The following is a 23,169-nucleotide window of genomic DNA, read 5'->3' as shown; positions in this document are numbered from 1 at the left end:
CTGGAATTAAAATGACGACTATGAAACCAATATCGATTGTTGTAAAAACCGATCTGGTTCACTAATGCCCTGTAGGGAAGGAAATCTGCCGACCTGACCTGGTCTGGCCTACATGTGACTCCAGACCCACCCACAGCAATGTGGTTGACTCTCAAATGCCCTCTGAGCAAGGGTAATTAGGGATGGGCAATAAGTGTTGGCCCAGCCAGCACACATCCCATGAACAAATAAAAAAAAAATCAAAGGGAAACAATGAGTTAACAGAGCAAGGTAGCAGTTTGAGTAATGATAACCAGAGTGTGGCAGGAAGAGACAGAGAGTAGAAACTTAACAGTGACCAGCAAATTAGACCAGAGAAAAGTTAGATAGAGGTAAAGGCATTCAGTATCTTAATGCATGCAGCATTTGCAACAAAATGGATGAAATGTTAGCGCAGATAGAAATGAATATGTACGACTTGAAACCATTGCAGAGAATTGGTTGCAGGAATGAGGCTGGGTCCTCCTGAATATTGAAGAATATTTGACATTTTGAAAAGAAAGAAAGCTAGAAACAGGTTGTGGGGTAGCTCTGTTAATTAAGGATGTCATTAGTACAGTTGCGAGAGATGACCTTGGCGAAAGAGCAAGATGTAGAATCAGTTTGGGTAGAGATAAGAAATAGTAAAGATAAGAGGCCACTTGTGGCAGTCGTTTATAAGCCCTTAACAGTCTTACATGGTAGGACAGGGAATACGGGAAGAAATAAATGGGGTGTGTAAGAAAGGTACCGCAATAATCATGGGGGACTTTAACCTAGATATAGATTGGGCAAATCAGATTGGCAAATGGTAGATTGGGAAATGAGTTTGTAGAGTGTATTCGGGACAATTTCGTAGAGTAGTACATTCTAAAGTCAACCAGGGAATGGGCTATTCTGACCTGGTAATGAGGAATGAGACAGGATTAATCAATAACCTCATAGTAAATGAGCTTCCAGGTGACAACAAACATAACATGATAGAATTTCATGTTCAATTTGAAGGGGAGAAGTGTGGGTCTAAGACTAGAATTTTAATTATAGGGATATGAAAGCAGATCTAACTAAAGAGAATTGGGAAACTAGGTTAAAAGATAGGACAGTAGACATGAAGAGCATGAGAGAAAGCTAGCTAGTAATATAAAAGCAGTTAGTAAGCGTTTCTACAAACATTTAAGTAGGTAAAGATTAACTAAACCTAGTGTTGATCCTCTAGAGAGTGACTCCGAGGAATTGATAATGGAAAACACAGAAATGGCAGAGGCTTTGAACAGGCATTTCATGTCTGTCTTCACTGTAGAAGACTTATAAAACTTCCCAAAGATACTTGAAAATCAAAAGGTGAATAGGAGGAAGAAACTTAAAACAACCACCATCACTAGGGAAAAGGTGCTGGAAAAACTATTAGACCTAAAGGTTGACAAGTTCTCAGGACCAGATGGCCTGTATCCTAGAGTCTTAAAAGTGGCTGCTGAGATGGTAGATGCACTGGTTATAATCTTCCAAAATTCCTTAGATTCTGGAATGGTCCGAGTGGATTGGAAAATAGCTAATGTAGCAGCTTTATTCAAGAAAGGGGACAGACAGAAAGCAATAAACTATAGGCCAATTAGCCCAACATCTGTCATAAGGAAATTGCTAGAATCCATTATTAAGGAGATTATAGCAGAATATTCAGAAAATCATTATTTGAGCAGGCAGGATTAACAAGGGAAATTGTGTTTAACTAATTTATTATTTTTCTGAGGAAGTAATAGGCAAGGTGGACAAAGAGGAACCTGCAGATGTAGTATACTTGGATTTCCAGAAGGTACTTGATAAGGTGTCACATCAAAGATTACGACACAAGATAAGATTACATGGTGAAGGAGTAACATATTAGCATGGTTAAAAGATTGTTTAGCTAACAGGAAGCAGAGAGCGGGGATAGATGGATCTTTTTCGGGTTGGCAAGCTGTAACAAGTGGAGTGCCACAAGACTCAATGCACCATTGATGATGATTGTTTTAGGTTCTTCCCTCCCATTCACCTCTTTATTTTCAATTATCTTTGGGAAGTTTTTTAAGTCTTCTACAGTGAAGACAGACCTGAAATACTTTCAACTATTTATAATCTACATCAATGCTTTGGAAGAAGGGACCGAATGTATTTGCTGATGACACCAAGATAAGTAGGGAAGTAAGTTGTCAAGAGGAGGTAGAGAGCCTGCAAAGGGATTTGGACAGTTTAAGTGAGTGGATAAAAAATTGGCAGATGGAGCATAATGTGGGAAAATTTGCCAACTTTGGCAGGAAGAGTAGGAAAGCAACATACTATTTCAATGGAGAGAGATTGCAGAACTCGAAGGTACTGAGCGATCTGGGCTTCCTGGTACATGAACCACAAAACCTTAGTATGCAGTTAACAGCAATTGATTAAAAAGGCAACTGGAATGTTGGCATTTATTGCAAGGGAAATGGAATATAAAGTAGGGAAGTTTTACTGAAGCTGTACGGAGCCTTGGTGGGACCACATCTGGAATGCTGTGTACAATTTTGATCTTTTTTGAAAAAAGATGTGTTAGAAGTAGTTCAGGGAAGGTCCTTTTGACTCATTTCTGGGATGAGGGGCTTATCTTATGAAGAAAGATTGAACAGGTTGGGCCTATACGTATTGGAGTTTAGAAGATTGAGAGGTGATCTTATTGAAACATACAAGATCCTGAGGAGATTTGATAGAGTAGATACCAGGAGGATGTTTCCACTTGTGGGAGAGAACTAGAGTTTAAGAATAAGAGGCTTACCATTTAAGACAGAGATAAGGAGAATTGTTTTCCCTCAGAGGGTCATTTTTGCGTGGAATTCTCTTCCCCAGAAAGCAGTGGAGGCAGGGTCATTGAATTTATTCAAGGAAGAGTTAGTCAGATTTTTGTTAGGCAAGGAGGTCAAAGGTTATGGGGGCAGAAGGCAAAGTGGAGTTGAGACCATAACCAGATCAGCCATGATCTTATTGAGTGGCGGAGTGAGCTCGAAGGGCTGAATGGCCTACTGCTGCTCCTAAGTCCTATATCCCTATGTCCTATATTCAATATCAAATTTATCTCTTCTTGACTTAAATGTAAAGTAAGTTTGTGCAGTCTTGGTTGGAAAAAAGAATTCAACAGTAATAGAATCACAGAATTGTTACATTGTAGAAGGAGGCCATTCAGCCCATTGTGTCTGCACAGGCTCTCTGAGCATTTTAACTTAATACCAATCTCCTGCCTTTTCCACATAACCCTGCACATTGTTTCTATTTAGATAATCATCCAATGCTCTCCCGAATGCCTCAATTGAACCTACCTCCACCACAATTCAGGCAGCACATTCCAAACTCTAACTACTTGCTGTGTGAAAAGGTTTTTTCTCATCTTGCATTTGCTTTTTTTTGCAAGACATGTTAAAACTGTGCCCTCTGATTCTTGATCCATTTACGAGCGGGAACAGTTTCTCCCTGTCTACTCTGTCCAGGCCCCTTTTTACTTTGAATTACTTTGAAAAATTCTATCAAGTCTCCTCTTAGCCTTCTCCTCTTCAAGGAAAACAGGCCAAACTTCTCTACCCTTTCCTCAGAACTGAATTGTCTCATCCCTGGAACCATTCTCGTAAATCTCTTCTGCACTCTCTCTAATGCGTTCACATCCTTCCTATAGTGTGGCACCCAGAACTATACACAATGCTCCATCTGAGGTCTAACCAGTGTCTTGTACAAGTTCATCATAACCTCCCTGCTCTTGTACTCTATGCCCCTATTAATGAAGCCTAGAATACTGTATGCTTTAGAAACAAATCTCTCTACCTCTCCTACCTCGTTTAATGTCCATATACACCCAGGTGTCTCTGCTCCTGCGCACCCTTTAGAATAGTATCCTTTATTTTGTATAGTCTCTCCATGTTATTTGTACCAAAGTGTATCACCTCACACTTCTCCACATTGAACTTCATCTGCTACCTATCTGCCCACTCCACCAATGTGTCAATGTCCTTTTGAAGTTTTACACTGTCCTCCTCACAGTTTACAATTTTCCCAAGTTTTGTGTCATCCGCAAACTTTGAAATTGCCCCCTGTACACCAAGATCTAGATCATTAATATATATCAGGAAGAGCAAGGGTCCCAATACTGATCATATCCCTGGGGAACTCCACTACAAATCTTCTTCCAGCCCGAAAAATACCCACTAACCATTACTCTCACTAATACCCGCTAATCGTTATCCCTCAGCCAATTATGTACCAATGTTGCTACTGTCCCTTTTGTTCCATGATCTATAACTTTCCTCACAAGTCTGTTGTGTGGCGCTGTATCGAATGCCTTTTGGAAGTCTATATACACCACATCAACGGCCTTGCCCTCATCAACCATCTCTGTTACCGCTTAAAAAAACTCCAACAATTTAGTTAGACACAATTTTCCTTTAACAAATCCATGCTGACTCTTCCGAATCAATCCAAATTTTCCATGTGACTATTAATTCTATCCCAAATAATTGTTTCTGGAAGCTTCCCCACCACCGAAGTTAAACTGACTGGTCTGTTATCGCAGGGCAAATCTTTACAACCTGCTTTGAATAAGGGGGTAATGTTTGCAATTCTCCAGTCCTCTGGCACCTCCTGAATCCAGGGAACGTTGAAGGATTATTGCCGGTGCCTCTGCAATTTCCACTCTCACTTCCGTCAGTATTCTTGGATGCATCTCATCTGGTCCCAGTGCCTTATAAACTTTAAGTACCGACAGCTCATCCCATATTTCCTCCTTATCAATTCTGAACCCTTCTAGTGATTGGGTTTCTTCCTCTGTCACCATGGCCTGGGCAGCATCTGCCTCATAGGTAAAGACAGATGCAAAACATTCGTTTAACACCTCAGCCATTCCTCTTGCCTCTATGTGTAAATCCCCATTTTGGTCCCTAGTCAGCCCTATTCCTCATTTTACCACCTTTTTACTATTGATGTGCTTATAGAAGACTTTGGGATTTCCTTTGGTGTTAGCTGCCAGAATTTTTTCATAGTCCCTCTATGCTTCTCATATTTTCTTTTTCACATCCCTTCTGAACCTTCTGTATTCAACTTGGTTCTCAATTGTATTTGCTACCTGACACCTGTTGTAAACACACTTTTTCTTCTTTAACTTAATTGCTATCTCCAATTCAGGGTCTTTAATAAATTAACGGGTTCATGTACAATGGCACATTGCACTCTGAGATGGAGATTGGCGTCTCATTTGGTGCATGGGCCTCAATGGTGTCATGTTGCAGGATGGACATGATGCTTCTTAAATTAGGAGCAATGAGTGAAGGTGTGCATAAATTGAACCACCAGTGTTATAACAGTAATGTTCAGTGTTGGAAGGAGGTTTCTGTAAAAATTCCACAACTTAGCAGAGACAAAAAAAAGGAACTGCTATCATAAGAGATGCAGGATTGCTTATGTTGCAGGACTGCATAAATTTTTGCACTATATCTGGTACAGTCAACCATGCCTGTAGTGCAATGTTTTGTATTATTAAAACTCACTTGTTTGTTACTCCACATCTCTATTGAAGAAAGCCCTATGTCTAGTGCAGATAATGATGTACAGTTCAAAATGCATGCTATTCCTGGTTGCTACATTACAAATTGTAATGACAGCATTTGTTGCTTACTATGGCTTTCCATGTAGACCAAGGTGCCGTTTAATACGCACTTATAAGGTAATCAATCAGCTTAATAGAGCAGAGGCGGTGCTTTGAAGAGGTCTTGTGTTTTCCTCACATGACAGTGTAAATTGATTTGTGTTTGTTTTATCAGATAGATCTCCTAGTCAAATTTATATTGCTTAATTAACTAATGGTTATGTAATAGTTGCTTTAATTTACCTCTTTCCTTTATTTAGTTTTGTTGTTATGCATGGGCAGAATATTATGATGTTTAGCCCCTCTACAAACAGCTGGCAAAGGGGCTACAAATAAACTGTAGTAATCTCCTATTTTTTTCTACTTTTATACAGCTTCTTCATTATGAAAATGTGCACTTTATGGACACTAAACTTTCAAAAGCGCAATCATCACCTTCTCAAAAAGCATGCTCAACCCAGTCTATCCTTGCAAGGTACCACTCCATCTCCAACCTCCCTTTCCTCACCAAAATTCTTGAATAGATTGTCACCTCAAAACTCCTTGTTTACCTTCCCCACAATTCCACGTTGAAATCTCTTTAATCAGGCTCCTGCCACAACACTTCAATAGCTGTAACAAAAGTGACATTTTTTTACTCTGTCATGAATGTGAGTATTGCTGGCAAGGCCAGCATTTGTTGCCCATTCCTAATTGTCCTTGAGAAGGTGATGGTAAGCTATCTTCTTGAACCGCTGCAGTCCATGTGGTGCTGTTAGGAAAGGAGTTCCAGGATTTTGACCTAGTGACAGTGATGATGGAATGGCAATTTTATTCCAAGTCAGGATGGTGTATGGCTTGGAGAGGAACTTATAGCTGGTGGTTTTCTCATGTGTTCACTGTTCTTATCCTTCTAGATGGTAGAGGTCACAGGCTTCGAAGGTGCTGTAGGAAGAGGCTTGGTGAGTTGCTGCAGTGTATCTTGCATATAGTATACACTGCTGCCACTGTGCGAAAGCGGTGGAGGGAGTGAATATCTAAGGTGGTGTATGGATACTGATCAAGTAGGCTGCTTTGTCCAGGATGGTGTTGAATTTCCTGGTGTTGGAGCTCACTCAACCATGCAAGTGGAGAGTATTCCATCACACTCCTGACTTGTGCCTTGTACATAGTGAACAGGTTTTGGGGAGTCAGGAGGTGAGTTACTCGCAAATATCAATCTTTGGAACATTGACCATCCTTCTTAACCTCTTTGCAGCCTATAAAAAAATCTATAGATTTGTGATAATGGGAAACTTTGATTATTGTAATATAGACTGAGGTAGTTATAGTACGAAGGGCAGATAGGAGGAAGAGTTTCTGAAGTGTGTTTTGGAAGAATTTTCTTGATCAGTATGTTCCTGTCCCAATGATATGGCAGCATTACTTGACTTAGTTCTGGTAAATAAAATGGGTCAATTGGATCAAGTGTCAGAAGGGGAGCATTTATGGGGCAGCAATCATAGCATCATAAGGTTTAGATTAGCTATGGAAAAAGACAATGTTCAATCTGGAGTTAAAATTGGAGGAGGGCCAATTTAAATGGGGTGAGAACGGACTGTTCCCACTAAATTGGAATGAAAGATTGGCAGACAAAACTGTAACTGAACAATGGGCTGCCTTGCAAGAAGAGATGTTTTGGGTACATTCAAAGTACTTTCTCAAAAGGGGAAAGGTGAGGCAACCAAAGCCTGAGGTACCTGGGTGATGAAAGAGATACAGGGTACAATGAAGCAAAAAAAAATGCTTATGACAGATGTCAGGTTGATAATACATCTGAGAACCAGGCTAAATATTGGAAGTTCAGAAGGGAAAGAAAAACAACATAAGAAAGGCAAAGAGGTAATATGAGAAGAGACTGCCAGCAAATATAAAAGAGAATCCAGACATCTTCTATAGGCATATAAATAGTCATAGGGCACTAACAGGAAGAGTGGAGCCAATTGGGGACCACATAGAGGCAGGGGACATGGCTAAGGTACTAAATGAGCATTTTTCATCCATCTTTTACCAAAACAGATGCTGCTAAAGTCATTTTGAAAAAGGAGGTATTTCAAATACTTGGTGGGCTCCAAAATGATAAATAGGAGGCATTAGAAAGGCTGGCTGCATTCAGAGTCACCGAGACCGGAAGGGATGTATCCAACGGTGTTGAGGGAAGTAAGGGTCAAAATTGCAGAGGTACAGGCCATAACCTTCAAATCCTCCTTAGATATGGAGGAGGACTGGAGAATGTCACAGTCTTCTTCTTCAATAAAGTGTAAGCCAGCATCTAGAGGACAGCTAGTTTAACCTCGATGGTGGGAAAACCTTTAATGATGATAATCTGGGACAAAATTAACAGTCACTTGATTTATTAAAGGCAAATTATGGTTAACTAACTAGATTGGGTTTTTGGATAAGGTAATTGACATGGTTGATGGGAATAATGCGAATGATGTGAAGTTAATCAACTTCCAAAGAGCATTTGATAAATTGCAACATGATCGGCTTGTCAACAAAGTTGAAATCAATGGGATCAAAGGGAAAATGATAGAACGGATGTGACGTTGGTTAAGTGATAGAAAACAGAAAGTAGTGATGAATGTTTTTTTTCCAACTGGAGGAAGGTATATAGTGGGCTGCCCTCGAGTTGAGTACTAGGGCACCTACATTTCTTGATATACATTAATGAACAAGACGTAGTTATACAGAACACAATTTCAAAATTTCACAAAACTTGGAAATAATGTGAACTGTGAGGAGGGCAGTGACAGACTTCCCTGTAAACAGGTAGGTGGAAAGGGTGGACATGTGGCAGATGAAATTTAACGAAGAGAAGTGTGACGTGATTCATTTTGATATGAAGCAGGAGAAGATGCAATATAAACTAAAAGGAATTATAAAGGAGGTGCAGAAACAGAGAGACCTGGCTGTTTAGGTACACAAATCATTGAAGGTGGCAGGTTAAGTTGAGAAAGTGGCTAAAAAGGAATACGGGATCATAGGCTCCATAAATGGAGTTAAAAAAATAAGAAAGTCATGAGGAGCATTTATAAAATCCTTAACAAAAACAGAAATACCTGGAAAAACTCAGCAGGTCTGGCAGCATCGGCGGAGAAGAACAAAGTTGACGTTTCGAGTCCTCATGACCTTTCAACAGAACTAAGTAAAAATAGGAGAGGGGTGAAATATAAGCTGGTTTAACCCCACCTTAACATCATACCTTAACTGTGAACTTGGCTCAATTGGAGCATTCTTGTCTTTAAATCAGTAGGTTGCATGTCCAAGTCTCACTCCAGAGCATTAAATTCAATGTTGAGGCTGTGTTGCATTGTTGTAGGTGTTGTTTGTTGAGCAAGATGTTAAATGAAGATCCGATTTGCTGGTTTAAGTACATATCAAAGTACATATTTAAAGGACTAAAACACTATTTAAAGGAGAATGGCGAATTGTCCAATATCACCAAGATAAGTTTACAGATCTTTCATCTTGCTTGTGCTTTATATCTAGTTGGCAGCTGCATTTGCCTACATCATAAGTGACTACATTTGAGAACTAATTCTCTGATTGTTAAGTGTTCTGTGACATGCAAGCCCCTTAAAAGAACTTTTGGTTTCTGCACTGTGTATGGTATTTCAATTCCGCGGGGACAGACCCCACCGCAATCCAATACCTGAGCAGCTTTCCTCGTTGATATCTGAAGAATGCTGTGCGGACCAACATGTGCGGCCTACATAGCTTGAAGCAGCGCTCCATGAACAAATTCTTCCTCCTAAATGTTTTCTCCCCCTCACCCAAGAATCCAGTGTTAAAACTCGAAGCATTGTTTCACATCTAGAACTTAGATAACATTGGATTTTTCATGTGATAAAAAGATAATGTGTCAACTTTATTCAATTATTGCAGGAAAACACAGACCATAACTACTATACATCAAGAATGTATGGGCCGGCAGACCCAGTAACCAGGGAACTGTGGGTAAACATGGATCAAATGGAAAAAGATAAAGTGAAGATTCATGGGATCCTATCAAACACCCACAGGCAAGCTGCAGTAAGTGTAATCTAACTACTACAATCAAATAAAGCACAATCTCAAATTAACTTAATAAATGTAGTTGATCCATTTTGACTGCTTGATCACATTGTGTTGGGGATCAATACAGAAAAAGCTACGGGCAGATTTTGCCCTTGCCGGGCTGGCTCATTGAGGGCAGGTGATGGCGTTCGTGAAGCCAACCGCCACCCGCGATCAGGGCCGGAACACAATTTCAGGTTGAATTGGCCTGCACAGCATGAAGCATGTGCTGCAGTGCTCAGAGTTGCCTGTGCAGGGGCTGAGCGGGGGTGGTGTTGGGGGGTGGTGGTTGTTGGAGGGTGAGCGGGGAAAGCTCTGTGCCCCTGAGAGAGGAAGAATTCTGAGAAACAAAAATAAAGAATTTTTAAATATTAAACAAACATGTCCCCTCATGGGACTCTGACATATGAGCAAGGACATGTTATGAATGGGATGTAACAATTTTTATTTGCCATTGGAAACCTCATCCCACTTGTGGATGAGGTTTCCTAAAAGAGTGCAATGGCCATTTGATCTTTTCACCTGCCTGCCAACTGTAAGGTTGGATGGATGGACAGCGAAAAATTTAAGTTAATTCATACTTTAATGGCCTTAATTGGCCTTCTAATTGTCAGTGGGCGCGCTGCCGATTCCCACGCGCGCCCGCCGACCAAACTATCGCACGACTTTGCATTGACTTCAGGATGCTCGCCCGACATCATCGTGCGTCATTGCACGCTCGAGCAGATTGGGTGCGCGCCTGCCTGCCGAGGTGAAAATTCTGCCCTACAGTCTTTTGCAGATAGACAAAACCAAATTCATTAATTTTATTTTACATTCATATACACTAATCACTAAAGCCCCTTTAATATAGAAAGGCACTTCACAAAAAGACAAGAATAATGGAATCAAAGTTAGAGCAGGTGACTTAAAGTGAAAGATAAAGCTTTTGAAGGTGGGGAGAGATGTAGAAATATGGAAGGATTTGGGAATAAAATTCCAAAATGAATGTCATAATAACATGTGATGGAGCAGTGGGAGAGATTATACTGTTTAGGATGAAATGTTTTCTAGCTAAGCTTTCAGTCCTTTCAATAAAAGTTGTTTTCATCTAGTGCAAATATGCTACAATCCTCATCTTCATTCGGCTAAATATATTTTTGCAGTGGGACCTGTTCTACCTCCTATCATTACTCATGATTGTAAAATAACATAAATAAGATTTGTTTGTCTTTAAGAAATCATAAATGCTGTTTATTTTATTCTCAAACATATTTGATTGCTTCATACAGAGGGTAAATTTGTCCTTCGACTTCCCATTTTATGGCCATTTCCTGAGAGAGATTACCGTGGCTACTGGTGGTAAGTCACTTTTTATTTCAACTATATTTTTCAGGTGAGAAGTTAATAATGCAAGCAACTGCAGCTCGATTAATACTGCTTTCTCGTAAACTGACCAAACGCCCCTTATTTTTGCAATATTGACGGTGATACTATTGACACTGGGAATGCATTGAAACTGATAATTCACTTTAGAGGTGAATTTCCTCAATGTTTCTCTTATTGTTATGCCATAACCTCACCCCCTCTGGTACCTCGGAGGTTTCTGTCCTCCTGGAGCTTGCCTTGGGACAACTGTGTTACACTGACAGTCATACCAGCTTAGGTGTGTAAATGTTGCTAAACCACTGCCAAGGTTGCAGCAGTCCTGTGGAACAAGCTCCAAGGAAATACACCCCTGTAGAATTACTACCATCCTTTGAAGATATTACACTTCCATCCTAGATTTAAATCAGGTGCCAGAGGTGGAAAGTCTTCTAATGCATCAGCCATCTGATCTTTTGTCTCTATGTGAAACCCTACTTCATCTCACACCGAAAAAATCAAAATTGATATGTGTATTCCAAAACAAAACACTTGCAAGTTCAAATTTCATATAACTTGAGCATTGTTAATCTTTGCCTTCAGGGTGTTCTTGCTGATGGTCAATGCTTTATTCAATTTTAAAAAAATTATGCCAGAGATTTTTGAATCAGGGATGCAATGGCCAGAATCTTCTGGTCGACCCACAAAGACCTTGGAGGTTTATAGTGTATTTACCTACAGGGGTGACCGGTGTGCTTGATTCTGTAACTGCCTAATAGACACTTTGCAGCCATGGTCAATAGGCAAACATTAATAAGCTGATCAGAGCTGGCATATTTTTCTCTCCTGTATCTGGAGATATTGCGGTAAATTTTCAGCCTTTCTCAAAGGTCAACTCTAATTATGCCCAGACTAGATGAATCCGCACTCTTTAGTTTTCCAATTGGTTTTCGGATCTCTTGAAATATCACAATTTTCTACCCTGTAGATTTCAACATGTGGTGTTAAGTCAATCTGAGTCAAGTCATCAGAAGCTGATCTGTTCAGTGTCTCGAGTGTTTTATGGATTTTTGAGTTTTCCCTGTGTTGATGTGAGCATCACATCCTGCTTGATTTTAACTGCCGGTTTCTGTTGTCTATGTAAACCAACCTCAACTTTAATGATTCCGGCGGCGGTAAGGACAGTGTGGCTTTGTTGAATGTAACTGTAGCAGCAAGCAGGCACTAGGATAAATTATTGTCAATGTTTGATAAGAAAATAAATCTACTTTTAATTACTTAGGTGTGCATCCTTTCTTATTAAATGTATTTCAACAAAAATAAATAGTTGATGGTATTTTATCAGGTCTTTGAAAAGCCAGATTTCATCTTGTCTGAATGTGAAATCTGTTGTTCATGCAGTTCTTCAACTGCAGTGTGTCAATGCACAATAATTATTACAATATGAATCTTGTTAATGCATAATTGTTGTAAGCTGAGTATTTTCTGGCCTGAGGAGTTGTTACACTGATATATGTTAGCTGTGCAGTTTTTCTTTTAATCAGTGAAACCACTGCCAGTCATAAATTGTGGTGAAGTTTAAAACAGATTAATAAAAGCAGTCAGCAAACTGATTAATGCAATATCACTGTCACTGTGTCTATGAAATGCCGCAGTGGTCAGAATTTGAAGGTATGTGTTGATTGCGGACATGGACTTTTGAAGCTGTGCAATTTGGAAGTGGAATTGCACTGCTCCACGGAGAATTGATAGCAGCTTACTTCACAAAGAAAAATATATGATAGCGTTATCAGGTTATTTAAACATTTCTAACATTCTGGTAATTTTTCTTCCCTTAACCCTGCAAAATATACATTGGGGTGTTGCAACTCAGATGGTTAGGAATCTAAGGTGAAATTGAACTTAGAAAACAAATCTGAAATAAAGTAATAAAAAATGAATTATAAATTGCCACACCAATGACGCAACATATTTTCTGTTCAGGCTAGGAAACCTACAATTTTAAATGTTCAGCATTGATTTTATTTGCTTAGCCGTCTGTACATTTGAAACCATTTCCTTCTTCTTGGCCCAGATAAGCTGAATTATAAAACATCCCTGAATCTTATTTTAAGGCCCCATGTAATGTTTTCAAGCTGATCAAAGTAGATTTTCTTGGCTCCCTGAAATGAATACGGCCGTAAAAATATTGCTCTATTTTAAATGAGGTCACTGCGCTCTCACAATAGGCTTTGAGACTCTGCAATAGTCAATGTGACTACTGGATTTGCAGCAGAAACAAATGAAACTGAGATGGTTACGATCTCCAAAAAGGAACTGAATAGCTAATTGGGAATATGGCTGAAGCTTATTAAGATAGGTATAGACTAAGATTAGCAAATAAAATGGGACACAGGAGTTCCTTTGCTATTGTGATGAGAATGAATATTATTGCCTAATTTAGGCTGCCGTCAAACAATAAACATGGCAGGTTGGATGAATTTTCTGCCTGTGTTTGTTAACGTTTGGCTTTCAAGGAGCATTTGTGCAGGACATTAAATGCATGAGATAGAGTCCATCATACAGCAGATTTAGATCATCTGTGTAGGGAGGCAATTTGATTGACTAACTTACTTTTCTTATTCAGCATTTTATGTTACTGTTGCAATGGATAGTAATGGTCCAGTGAAAAAATCAATGAGCAGAATTTTATGGCTGATTTGAACGGACGTGGCAAATTGTGGGCATCAAAGTGGGTGGAAAAGCTAGCTGAAATTAAAGCATCACTTGGCTTCCCACTAATGCTCAGGGATAAAATTGCTCTTCAAGGCCTGATGGAGTCATTGGAGCCCAACCTGCAGATTTAAAGAAATATGTGACCAACTTGGGGTGGAAGCCTTTACTATCTGTCAGAAGAGCAAATTTCCCTCTCTCTTGCTCTCTTGCTCTATCTCTCTCTCTCTTTCTCTCTCTCAGCTCAGTCTGCCCGCTCTCTCTTTCCCTTCAGACCTAGGCAGTTAAGTCACTTAGTCAATGGTCACTGCTGACTCATCAGGTTTCTGTTAGGCATGCAGCATTAAAATAAAACCCCTTGTTAGGAATGCTTATACAGGCTAGCAATACAGTTTTCTCTTTGTTCTGACATAGGGGAAAGAATATGGCCATGCCAGTTCCAAATAGTTTCACGTGAATGTTACCTCCTTGCTTTGAAATCAAATGATGGATTCGAGAGCACTGAGAGTCCTGGCTTGTTAATGTAATGTGAAGTGGACATGTAGAAGTCATTCCCTGAGGGGTAAAACAACACTGGCTTTCATGGAGCTTGTGTTTCACCAAATATGGAGAGTGATTCAGGCGTCTTGAACTAAAATGCCAGTTTAGCCCTTGTTTTTAGCAAAAAGTGCCATTTTGGTAAAGGATTTGAAGCTTGCCTGGCTGCCTGGAGGATTGTCAAGGAGTTGATTGCCACTTGAATTTCCTGCTAATACTCATAAATGAGGCTGCATGGCATGTTGAGGGATAACACTTTAAGGCTGATAGGGAGTAAACAAGTGGCTGCTGAGAATTTCAAGCACTTTATTTTTAAATTTAAAGGCATTTCACCTTTTACTGTTTGCCTGTGGCTGGAGGCCTGAAGAAGACTTTTGAAACACCAGGAAACTTTCTGGAACCTTTGTCAAGGCTTCACCAATACTGTTTCAACATTTAGTCTGGAAATTCTCTGAGGACTTCGCCTAAAAAGAATAAGTGCTCAGTTACTCTGCCTTACAGGAGCCACCAGCTTGGTTAAGGGCATCTTGCTAGGGGCCCGCCTTGGCCTGCAGAAGGAATGAAAGGAGAACATGAAGCCAGACAAAACAGCATGATACATCATCAACCTCAAATATCAACTTCGCTTTTCTCTCTCCATATTTCTGCCTGACCTGCTGAGTTTGTCCAGAATTTCTTTTTTTATTTTAGTGTTGGAGCATCTGCAATATTTTGCTTTTGTAGTGGTTTCTCAGGGAAATGGCCTTTCTCCAATGACCTCCATCCTTCCATCATAATGAAAAGAATAGGGCTGTTCATTGAGGATTTCAACGACATATGCAGGAATAAGAAAGAGGTTCTTCTTAGGGAGTATGAGCAGCTAGGGGCTAAATTAAAAAGCAGAACCTCAAAGGTAATAATCTCAGGATAATTACCTGAGCCACGAGCAAATTGGCATTGGGTAAGTAAGATCAGAGAGCTAACTGCATGACTGAATGATTGGCGAGGGAAAAATAGGTTTTGATTCATGGGGCACTGGCAACAGTATTAGAGAAAGTGGGAGTTGTACTATTGGGATGATCTTCACCTGAACTGTGCTGGAACCAGTGTTCTGGCGAGTCATATAACTAGGGCAGTAGAACGGGCTTTAATCTAAATAGTGAGGTCAAGGGATCAAGTTTGGGATGATTTGATAAATTAAAGAGAGAAGACAAGGCAAGAGAGCAAGGTAGCAATAAGAAAATGATAAAGCATGGCAAGAAGGGACAGAATGAACAAAATTAAGAGTAGTGAACCAGTAGATAAGGCAAGAGGTTGTGAAAATAGTACAAGGTCAGAACCAACGGCGCTGTATCTAAATGCAAGTAGCATTTGTAACAAAATGGATGAATTGACAGTTCAAATAGAAATACATATGCATGATCTGATAGCCATTACAGAGACATGGCTCCAAGATGACAAAGGCTGGGACCTGAATATTCAGGGGTACATGACTTTTAGGAAGGATAGGAAGCTAGGAAAAGGTGGAGGGGTAGCTCTGTTAATTAAGGTACAATCAAGAGAGATACTTTAGCTTTGAAGATCAAGAAGGAGAATCAATTTGGGTAAAGATAAGAAATAGCAAAGGTAGTAAGTTACTTGTGGGAGTAGTTTACAGGCCCCTTAACTGTAACCATACTGATGGACAGGGTATATAGGAAGAACTCTAATAAATTAAATATGATTTTCCCTGCACAAAACCATGTTGACTCTGTCTGATTGCATTGAGATTTTCCAACTGTCCTCACTATAATCTCCTTAATAATAGACTCCAGCATTTTCCCAATGACAGATGTTAAGCCAACTGGCCTGTAGTTTCCTGCTTTCTTTATACGGGGTATACAGGCTTGTGACAAATGTTTGGTAATAATATGGGTGAATTTAAACTTCATATAGATTGGACATATCAAATTAGCAAAGTTAGCTTGGAAGAGGCGTTCATAGAGTGCTTGTGAGACAATTTCTTGCAGCATGTTCTAGAGCCAACCAGAGGGCAGGCTATTCTAGATCTGGTAATGTGCAATGAGACAAGATTAATTAATGACCTCATAGTAAAGCTGCCCATAGGTAGCGTTGATTATAACATGATTGAATTTCACATTCAGTTTGAGGGAGAGTGGCTCCAAGACTAATATTTTAAACTTAACAAAAGGGCAATTATGGAGGATATGAAGACAGAGCTGGCTAAAGTGAATTGGGAAATTAGTTAAGGGATAGGTCAGTAGAGGTGCAGTGGCTGATATTTAAGGAGATATTTCATAACACTCAACAAAGGTATCTTCCAGTGAGAAAGAAAAACTCCATGTATCATCCATGGCTAACTCAGGAAGGTAAGGATAATATCAAATTGAAAGAAAAAGTGTACAATTCCTCGAAAGTTAGTGGCATGTCAGAAGATTTGACAGAATATAAGAAACAGCAAAGAATGACTAAAAGAATAATAAGGAGGGAGAAATTGGAGTAAGAGGGAAAGCTATCTAGAAATATAAAAGCAAAAAGTAAGAGTTTCTACAAGTATTTAAAAAACAGTAAGTAGAGTGATGGTCCTTTAGAGGCTGAGGCCGGAATTTTCCAGCCCCTCACGCCGACTGGATCTTCCGGTCCTGCCGATGTGAACGGAGATTTCAATGGCTCACCGAACCCGCCATGGGGTGGCTGGAAAATTCCGGCAAGAGTCTGGGAAAATTAATAATGGAAAATAAGGAAATGGCAGATTACTTGGACAGATATTTTAATCTGTCTTCACTGTTGAGGATACAAATAACATACCAGAAATAAGTGTGCATCAAGAGGTAAAAGGGAGGGAGGAGCTTAAAACAATCAACAAGGAAAGGATACAAAAAGAATTATTAGAACAAAAATAAGCTGATAAGTCCCCAGGTCCTGATGGATTTCATCCTCGGGTCTTAAAAAAAATGGCTGTTGAGAAAGTAGATGCATTGGTTTTGATTTTCTAAAATTCCTTTGATTCTGCAAAGATCTCATCAGATTGGAAAATAGCAAATGTGACTCCTCTATTCAAGAAAAGAGGGAGACAAAAGGAAGGAAACTACATGCCGGTTGGCTTAACATCTGTCATAGGGAAAATGCTGGAATCTATTATTAAGGAGGTTATAGCAGGGCACTTAGAAAATCTCAATTCCATCATGTGGAGTCAACATGGTTTTGTGCAAGGAAAATCATGTTTAACTTTAATTATTGGCGTTCTTTGAGGAAGTATCAAGCAACATGGATAAAGGAGAAAAAAACAAAAAACTGCGGATGCTGGAAATCCAAAACAAAAACAGAATTATCTGGAAAAACTCAGCAGGTCTGGCAGCATCGGCAGAGAAGAAAAGAGTTGACGTTTCGAGTCCTCATGACCCTTCAACAGAACTGATTTTTCTTTACAAGGAGAGGGGTGAAATATAAGCTAGTTTAAGGTGGTGGGGGGGGGGGGGGGGAAGGAGAGAAGTGGAGGGGGGGGTGTTGTTGTAGGGACAAGCAAGCAGTGATAGGAGCAGATCATCAAAAGATGTCACAGACAAAAGAACTAAAGAACACAGAGGCGTTGAAGTTGGTGATATTATCTAAACGAATGCCATTTCCGCCAACTTCAGCATGATGCCACCACCAAACACATCTTCCCTTCACCCCCCCGTTGGCATTCCATAGGGATCGTTCCCTCCGGGACACCCTGGTCCACTCCTCCATCACCCCCTACTCCTCAACCCCCACCTATGGCACCACCCCATGCCCACGCAAAAGATGTAACACCTGCCCCTTCACTTCCTCTCTCCTCAACGTCCAAGGGCCCAAACACTCCTTTCAAGTGAAGCAGCATTTCACTTGCATTTCCCCCAACTTAGTCTACTGCATTCATTGCTCCCAATGCGGTCTCCTCTACATTGGAGAGACCAAACGTAAACTGGGCGACCGCTTTGCAGAACACCTGCGGTCTGTCCGCAAGAATGACCCAAACCTCCCTGTCGCTTGCCATTTTAACACCACCCTGCTCTCTTACCCAATGTCTGTCCTTGGCTTGCTGCATTGTTCCAGTGAAGCCCAACGCAAACTGGAGGAACAACACCTCATCTTCCGACTAGGCACTTTACAGCCTTCCGGACTGAATATTGAATTCAAATTTAGGTCTTGAGCGCTCTCCTCCATCCCCACCCCCTTTCTGTTTCTCCCCCCTTCCTTTTTTTTTCAATAATTTATATAGATTTTTCTTTTCCCACCTATCTCCATTATTTTTAAATCTTTTATGCCCCCCCACCCCCACTAGAGCTGTACCTTGAGTGCCCTACCATCCATTCTTAATTAGCACATTTGTTTAGATAATATCACCAACTTCAACACCTCTGTGTTCTTTTGTTCTTTTGTCTGTGACATCTTTTGATGATCTGCTCCTATCACTGCTTGCTTGTCCCTACAACAACACCACCCCCCTCCACTTCTCTCCCCCCACCCACCCCCACACCTTAAACCAGCTTATATTTCACCCCTCTCCTTGTAAAGAAAAATCAGTTCTGTTGAAGGGTCATGAGGACTCGAAACATCAATTCTTTTCTTCTCCGCCAATGCTGCCAGACCTGCTGAGTTTTTCCAGGTAATTATGGATAAAGGAGAACCTGTGAAGTGCTGCGCTTAGATTTCCAGAAGGCATTTGATAAGGTGCCACATCAAAGATTACCACATAAAATAAGAGCTTATGGTGTAGGAGATAACATATTAGCATAGATAGAGGATTGGCTGGCTAACAGGAAAAGGAGGAAGAATAGAAATGCAGCATTTTTTTTTAAAGGAGAAAGATTGCAGAACTCTCATGTCCAGACGGATCTGTGTGTCTTGGTATGTGAATCACAAAAAGTTAGTATTGTTATGGCACAGCAGATGGTAAATGCTGAGCTGCTCAAATCCCAGATGGAAACTTGAAAGAGCTGCCAAAATGGTTTTTTGCAATTTGTATAGTATGATGAGCAGTTTTGAAATCAGGAAATGATGTTCCAGACTACTTGTGAAGATTTTATAGTAAACATTTATTAAAAGAATAAAGAAAAAAACAAATAAATCACAATTATACTTAAACACATGAATGGCTTGACATGGTAAACAATGCTTTAAAATGGTTCCACAAATCTTAACTACCCTCAGAGCTAACCTTCCCCTTTTCTGTTCAGCAACCCTTATAGATTTTAGAATCTATAGAAGTCCAATAATTTTTACTGCATTGTGATTTTTCATTGGGGTGTCATCTGAGGCTGACAGCAACTGGTTCTTTCAGTCTGGCTTTGTTCCTACTGTCTTCTGGGAGATCTGACTAGCTAACCCCTCACATAGTCTTCAGTATTTACTTAAATGCATTCCTTCCCTTTGATTTCTCCATTGTTTCAACCAGTCTCTTTAGAAATGTTTTCTTCTCAGACTTGATTATACTATTATTTACTTTAGCTCTTAGACTTGTTTAAACAAAATTACCTTGTCTTTACCTTACTTACACCTTTCACAACCTGCATATATCCATCCCCCTTTGAACCACAACAGCTTAATTCAAAAACACTCCTGTTATTGCTTTATGTAAAAGTCTGATTGAAGTTCATCTTGGTTCATTATCATATCCAAACAACTTCTTACTGTTGACTTTAGACCCTTGCTGTCACTCAAGCTCTTAATCCAATTACAGCCTGATTTCCAGTACATAAGAAATATGCCAGGGTTATTATCAGAAGAAAAATATTGCAATTTCTTGTTTTTTTGATAGTATGCAGGTACAGCAAGTGATTAAGAAGGCAAATGGAATGTTGTCATTTATTGCAAGGGGAATGGAATATAAAAGGAGGGAAATTTTGATACAGTGCACAGGGCATTGGTGAGACCACATCTGGAGTACTATGTACAGTTTTGGTCTTCTTTAAGAAAGGATATAATTGCTTTGGAAGCAGTTCGGAGAAGGTTCACGCGACTGATTCCATGGATGAGGGGGTTATCTTATGAGAAAAGGTTGGACAGGTTGGGCCTTTATCCAGAGGAATTTAGAAGATTGAGAGGTGATCATATTGAAACATAAAAGATCCTGAGGGGACTTGACAGAGTGGATGCTGAGAGAATGTTTCCCCACGTGGAAGGACTAGAACTAGGTTCTAAAATTTAAAAATAAAGGATTTCCCACTTAAGACAGAGAGAAAGAGAATTTTTTTCTTTCAGAGGGTCATAAGACTATGGAACTCTCTTCCCTAGAGAACAGTGGAAGCAGGGTCTTTGAATGTTTGTGAGGTAGAAGTAGGTAGATTCCCGATTAACAAGGGAGTCAAATGGTGTCGGTGGTAGGCAGGAAAGTAGCGTTGAGGCCACAATCAGTCTGGCCATGATCTAATGAATAGTGGAGCAGGCTTGAGAGGCGGCATGGCCTACTCCTACACCTAATTCTTATGTTGATATACATGCAAATGTATATACATAAGGACAAAGATTTTGAAACCTATGCATTGATAATGTGGAGTTAGTGAGCTTGCCATAGAGAGATAATAGGTGAGCAGGATAGTATTGGATGGCAGATGAGTTGGATTTTATGTAGTGTAGGTTGGGAAGCTTCTAAGAAAGTCATTAGTGAACTTTAACCTGCAGATGAAGAAAGCATAAGTGAGAGTTGTAATGGGATTGAGGGAGTAAAGTGCAGAGGGAGGCTGGTGGTAATTCAGACATAGCAGCAGATGGTATTGTCTATACTTGACTTGATGTAAACAAGCAGTTGGACAATGCAGCAGTATTAGTGGAATTGAGTTACGTACAGATGAAAGGGTTTTCCCAATATCACTAACAAGCAACTTATAGCTTAAAACAAGAACATAGAATGGACCTTCTGTGTAGACTGTCCTTGAAGTTGACAATATAGGAGAGGTAATAGAGGAATTAAGTTATAGTCAAACCCATAACACCACAATAAATTGTTCACAAACTAGAAAATTAGTGGTGGTGTGCTTCAATCATTAGAATAAGATTTGCTTCTCAATTCAACATATATAGTCAAAACTGCATTGTTTCGCGGTTGACCTACGGTTACAGTTTCTTAAGATCTAAAGATATAGGACATCATGATTCTTACCTTTTAAGTTTTTTTCCCCAACCACCATTTATTGGGAAGTTATTCAAAGTGTTGCTATGGAGATCTGTGCGCAACTGATGGTACTCAGTCCCAGCTTCTGTGAGGATGGTGACCAGAAACCAATGATGCAAATACAACAACCATACATTTTTTGACTAGATCTGAGTAATAAAAACCTAGAATTTTTCACGAGGTAATATTGTGACCACTTTTCCATGGTTTCATTTTTCAACTCATTTCTTGTAAGCTGCAGGAAATGAATTGTGACAAACTGCAGCTTTAAGATTTCTCCCTGTAATTTGAGGGAAGAACATAAGTTGCATTTTATATGGAAAACAGCAATTAGAAGAATTAGCCCTGATAGAAATTAGCCCTGTCTTGCTCCATTAAATATTGACAGATGACTTTCTCTAGTAGAATTATACTTTGATGAAATTATTCATTTCACATTGATGTGTCTGCCCACGACCAACTAATGCTCAATACCGTCAGTTAATCTGAGTGATTTGTTTAAACAGTTATCAACTGAATTGGACATATCTCTTCATTCATGGAAAATAAATGACAGGGCAGAGGCACAAAGCACCATACAGGTTATTTTTTTTGTAGCTCATTCACTTAGACCTATTGCTGTAGACAGGAAGATGGAAAAATAAGACCTTAAGACATGGTAGCAGAAGCAGATCATTTGGCCCATCGAATCTGCTCTGCCATTCAATGAGATCATGGGCAGCATTTTCCGGTTGGTGAGCGAGAGGGGAGGGCGGGGGTTGCCTGCTTACCGACACATAAAATAAAGCGTGCGTCCCGACGTCACCCAACTCCATTTGTCATTTAGATTTTCAATTCAGTGAACATGCAGCCGAGTCAGATGCGCACCCGCCGACCTGTCAACGGCCTATTAAGGCATTAAAAAAGTAATTAAAATGATTAATGGACCTGCCCGTCCAACCTTAAGGTTGGCAGGCAGGTGAAGAGCCCAGGCCAACTTCCGAAAAAGCATGAAACCTCGTCTATGGGCGGGAAGAGGTTTCATGAGGGATTTAAAATGTTTGGAACATTTTTAAATAAAAGCAATGGACATGTCCCAGCTCATGTGACAGTGTCACATGAGGGGACATGTCAGGAAAATTTTTTCTTACCTTTCATAAATTTTTTAAAATTCAACCGATCTCCCTGGCCAGGATATTGAGTCAGTGAGCAGGGGGGCTGGGCCCGCTTGCCAACGCGTTAAATGACGCAGGATGACGCGGGCGGAACTCCCAACATTACCCCGCGTCATTTCAATTTTCAGGTCAGCGGGGACGCAGCCGAATCAGCTGCGCGATGGTGACCTGTCACCGGCCAATTGAGGCCATTTAAAAAGTAATTGCAGCAGTTAAAGGACCTGCCCGTCCAACCTTCAGGTTGGTGGGCAGGCCAGGAGCCCGGGCGGGCTTCTGAAAAAACATGAAATCTCATCCACAGGCGGGACGAGGTTTCATGAAGGGTTTTTAAAAATTTTGTAAAAGTTTGAATAAAAGTGATTGACATGTCCCAACTCATGTGACAGTGTCACACGAGGGGACATGTCAAGGAAATTTTCTTTTTGTGCCTTGACCATTTTTGAATTTGGCACCGATCTTCCTGAGGCAGCACTTAGCCTCAGGGAGATGAGTGCTCTCTTTCACGCGCATGCGCAAAAGAGCGCACTGCTGGCTTAGGGAATCCCCCTGCCGCCCGCACAGGGAGTGCATAGCGGACATCACGC

General features: G+C 40.3%; 1 protein-coding gene across 1 annotated transcript in view; it reads left to right on the top strand.

The window, feature by feature from the left end:
• The window catches only part of plxdc2b (plexin domain containing 2b), a 475,098-nt gene that overhangs the window by 251,159 nt on the left and 200,770 nt on the right, over positions 1 to 23,169 (top strand). The window contains exons 3-4 of the mRNA XM_041184992.1: positions 9,554 to 9,700; positions 10,996 to 11,065. Coding sequence (XP_041040926.1) covers positions 9,554 to 9,700; positions 10,996 to 11,065 — 217 coding nt within the window. The remainder of the gene's footprint in view (positions 1 to 9,553; positions 9,701 to 10,995; positions 11,066 to 23,169) is intronic.

This window comes from Carcharodon carcharias, chromosome 3 (assembly GCF_017639515.1).
Source record: "Carcharodon carcharias isolate sCarCar2 chromosome 3, sCarCar2.pri, whole genome shotgun sequence".
NCBI classification, from domain to species: domain Eukaryota; kingdom Metazoa; phylum Chordata; class Chondrichthyes; order Lamniformes; family Lamnidae; genus Carcharodon; species Carcharodon carcharias.
Note: the sequence above shows the minus strand (reverse complement) of the source record. Positions and strands in the feature narration are given on the sequence as shown.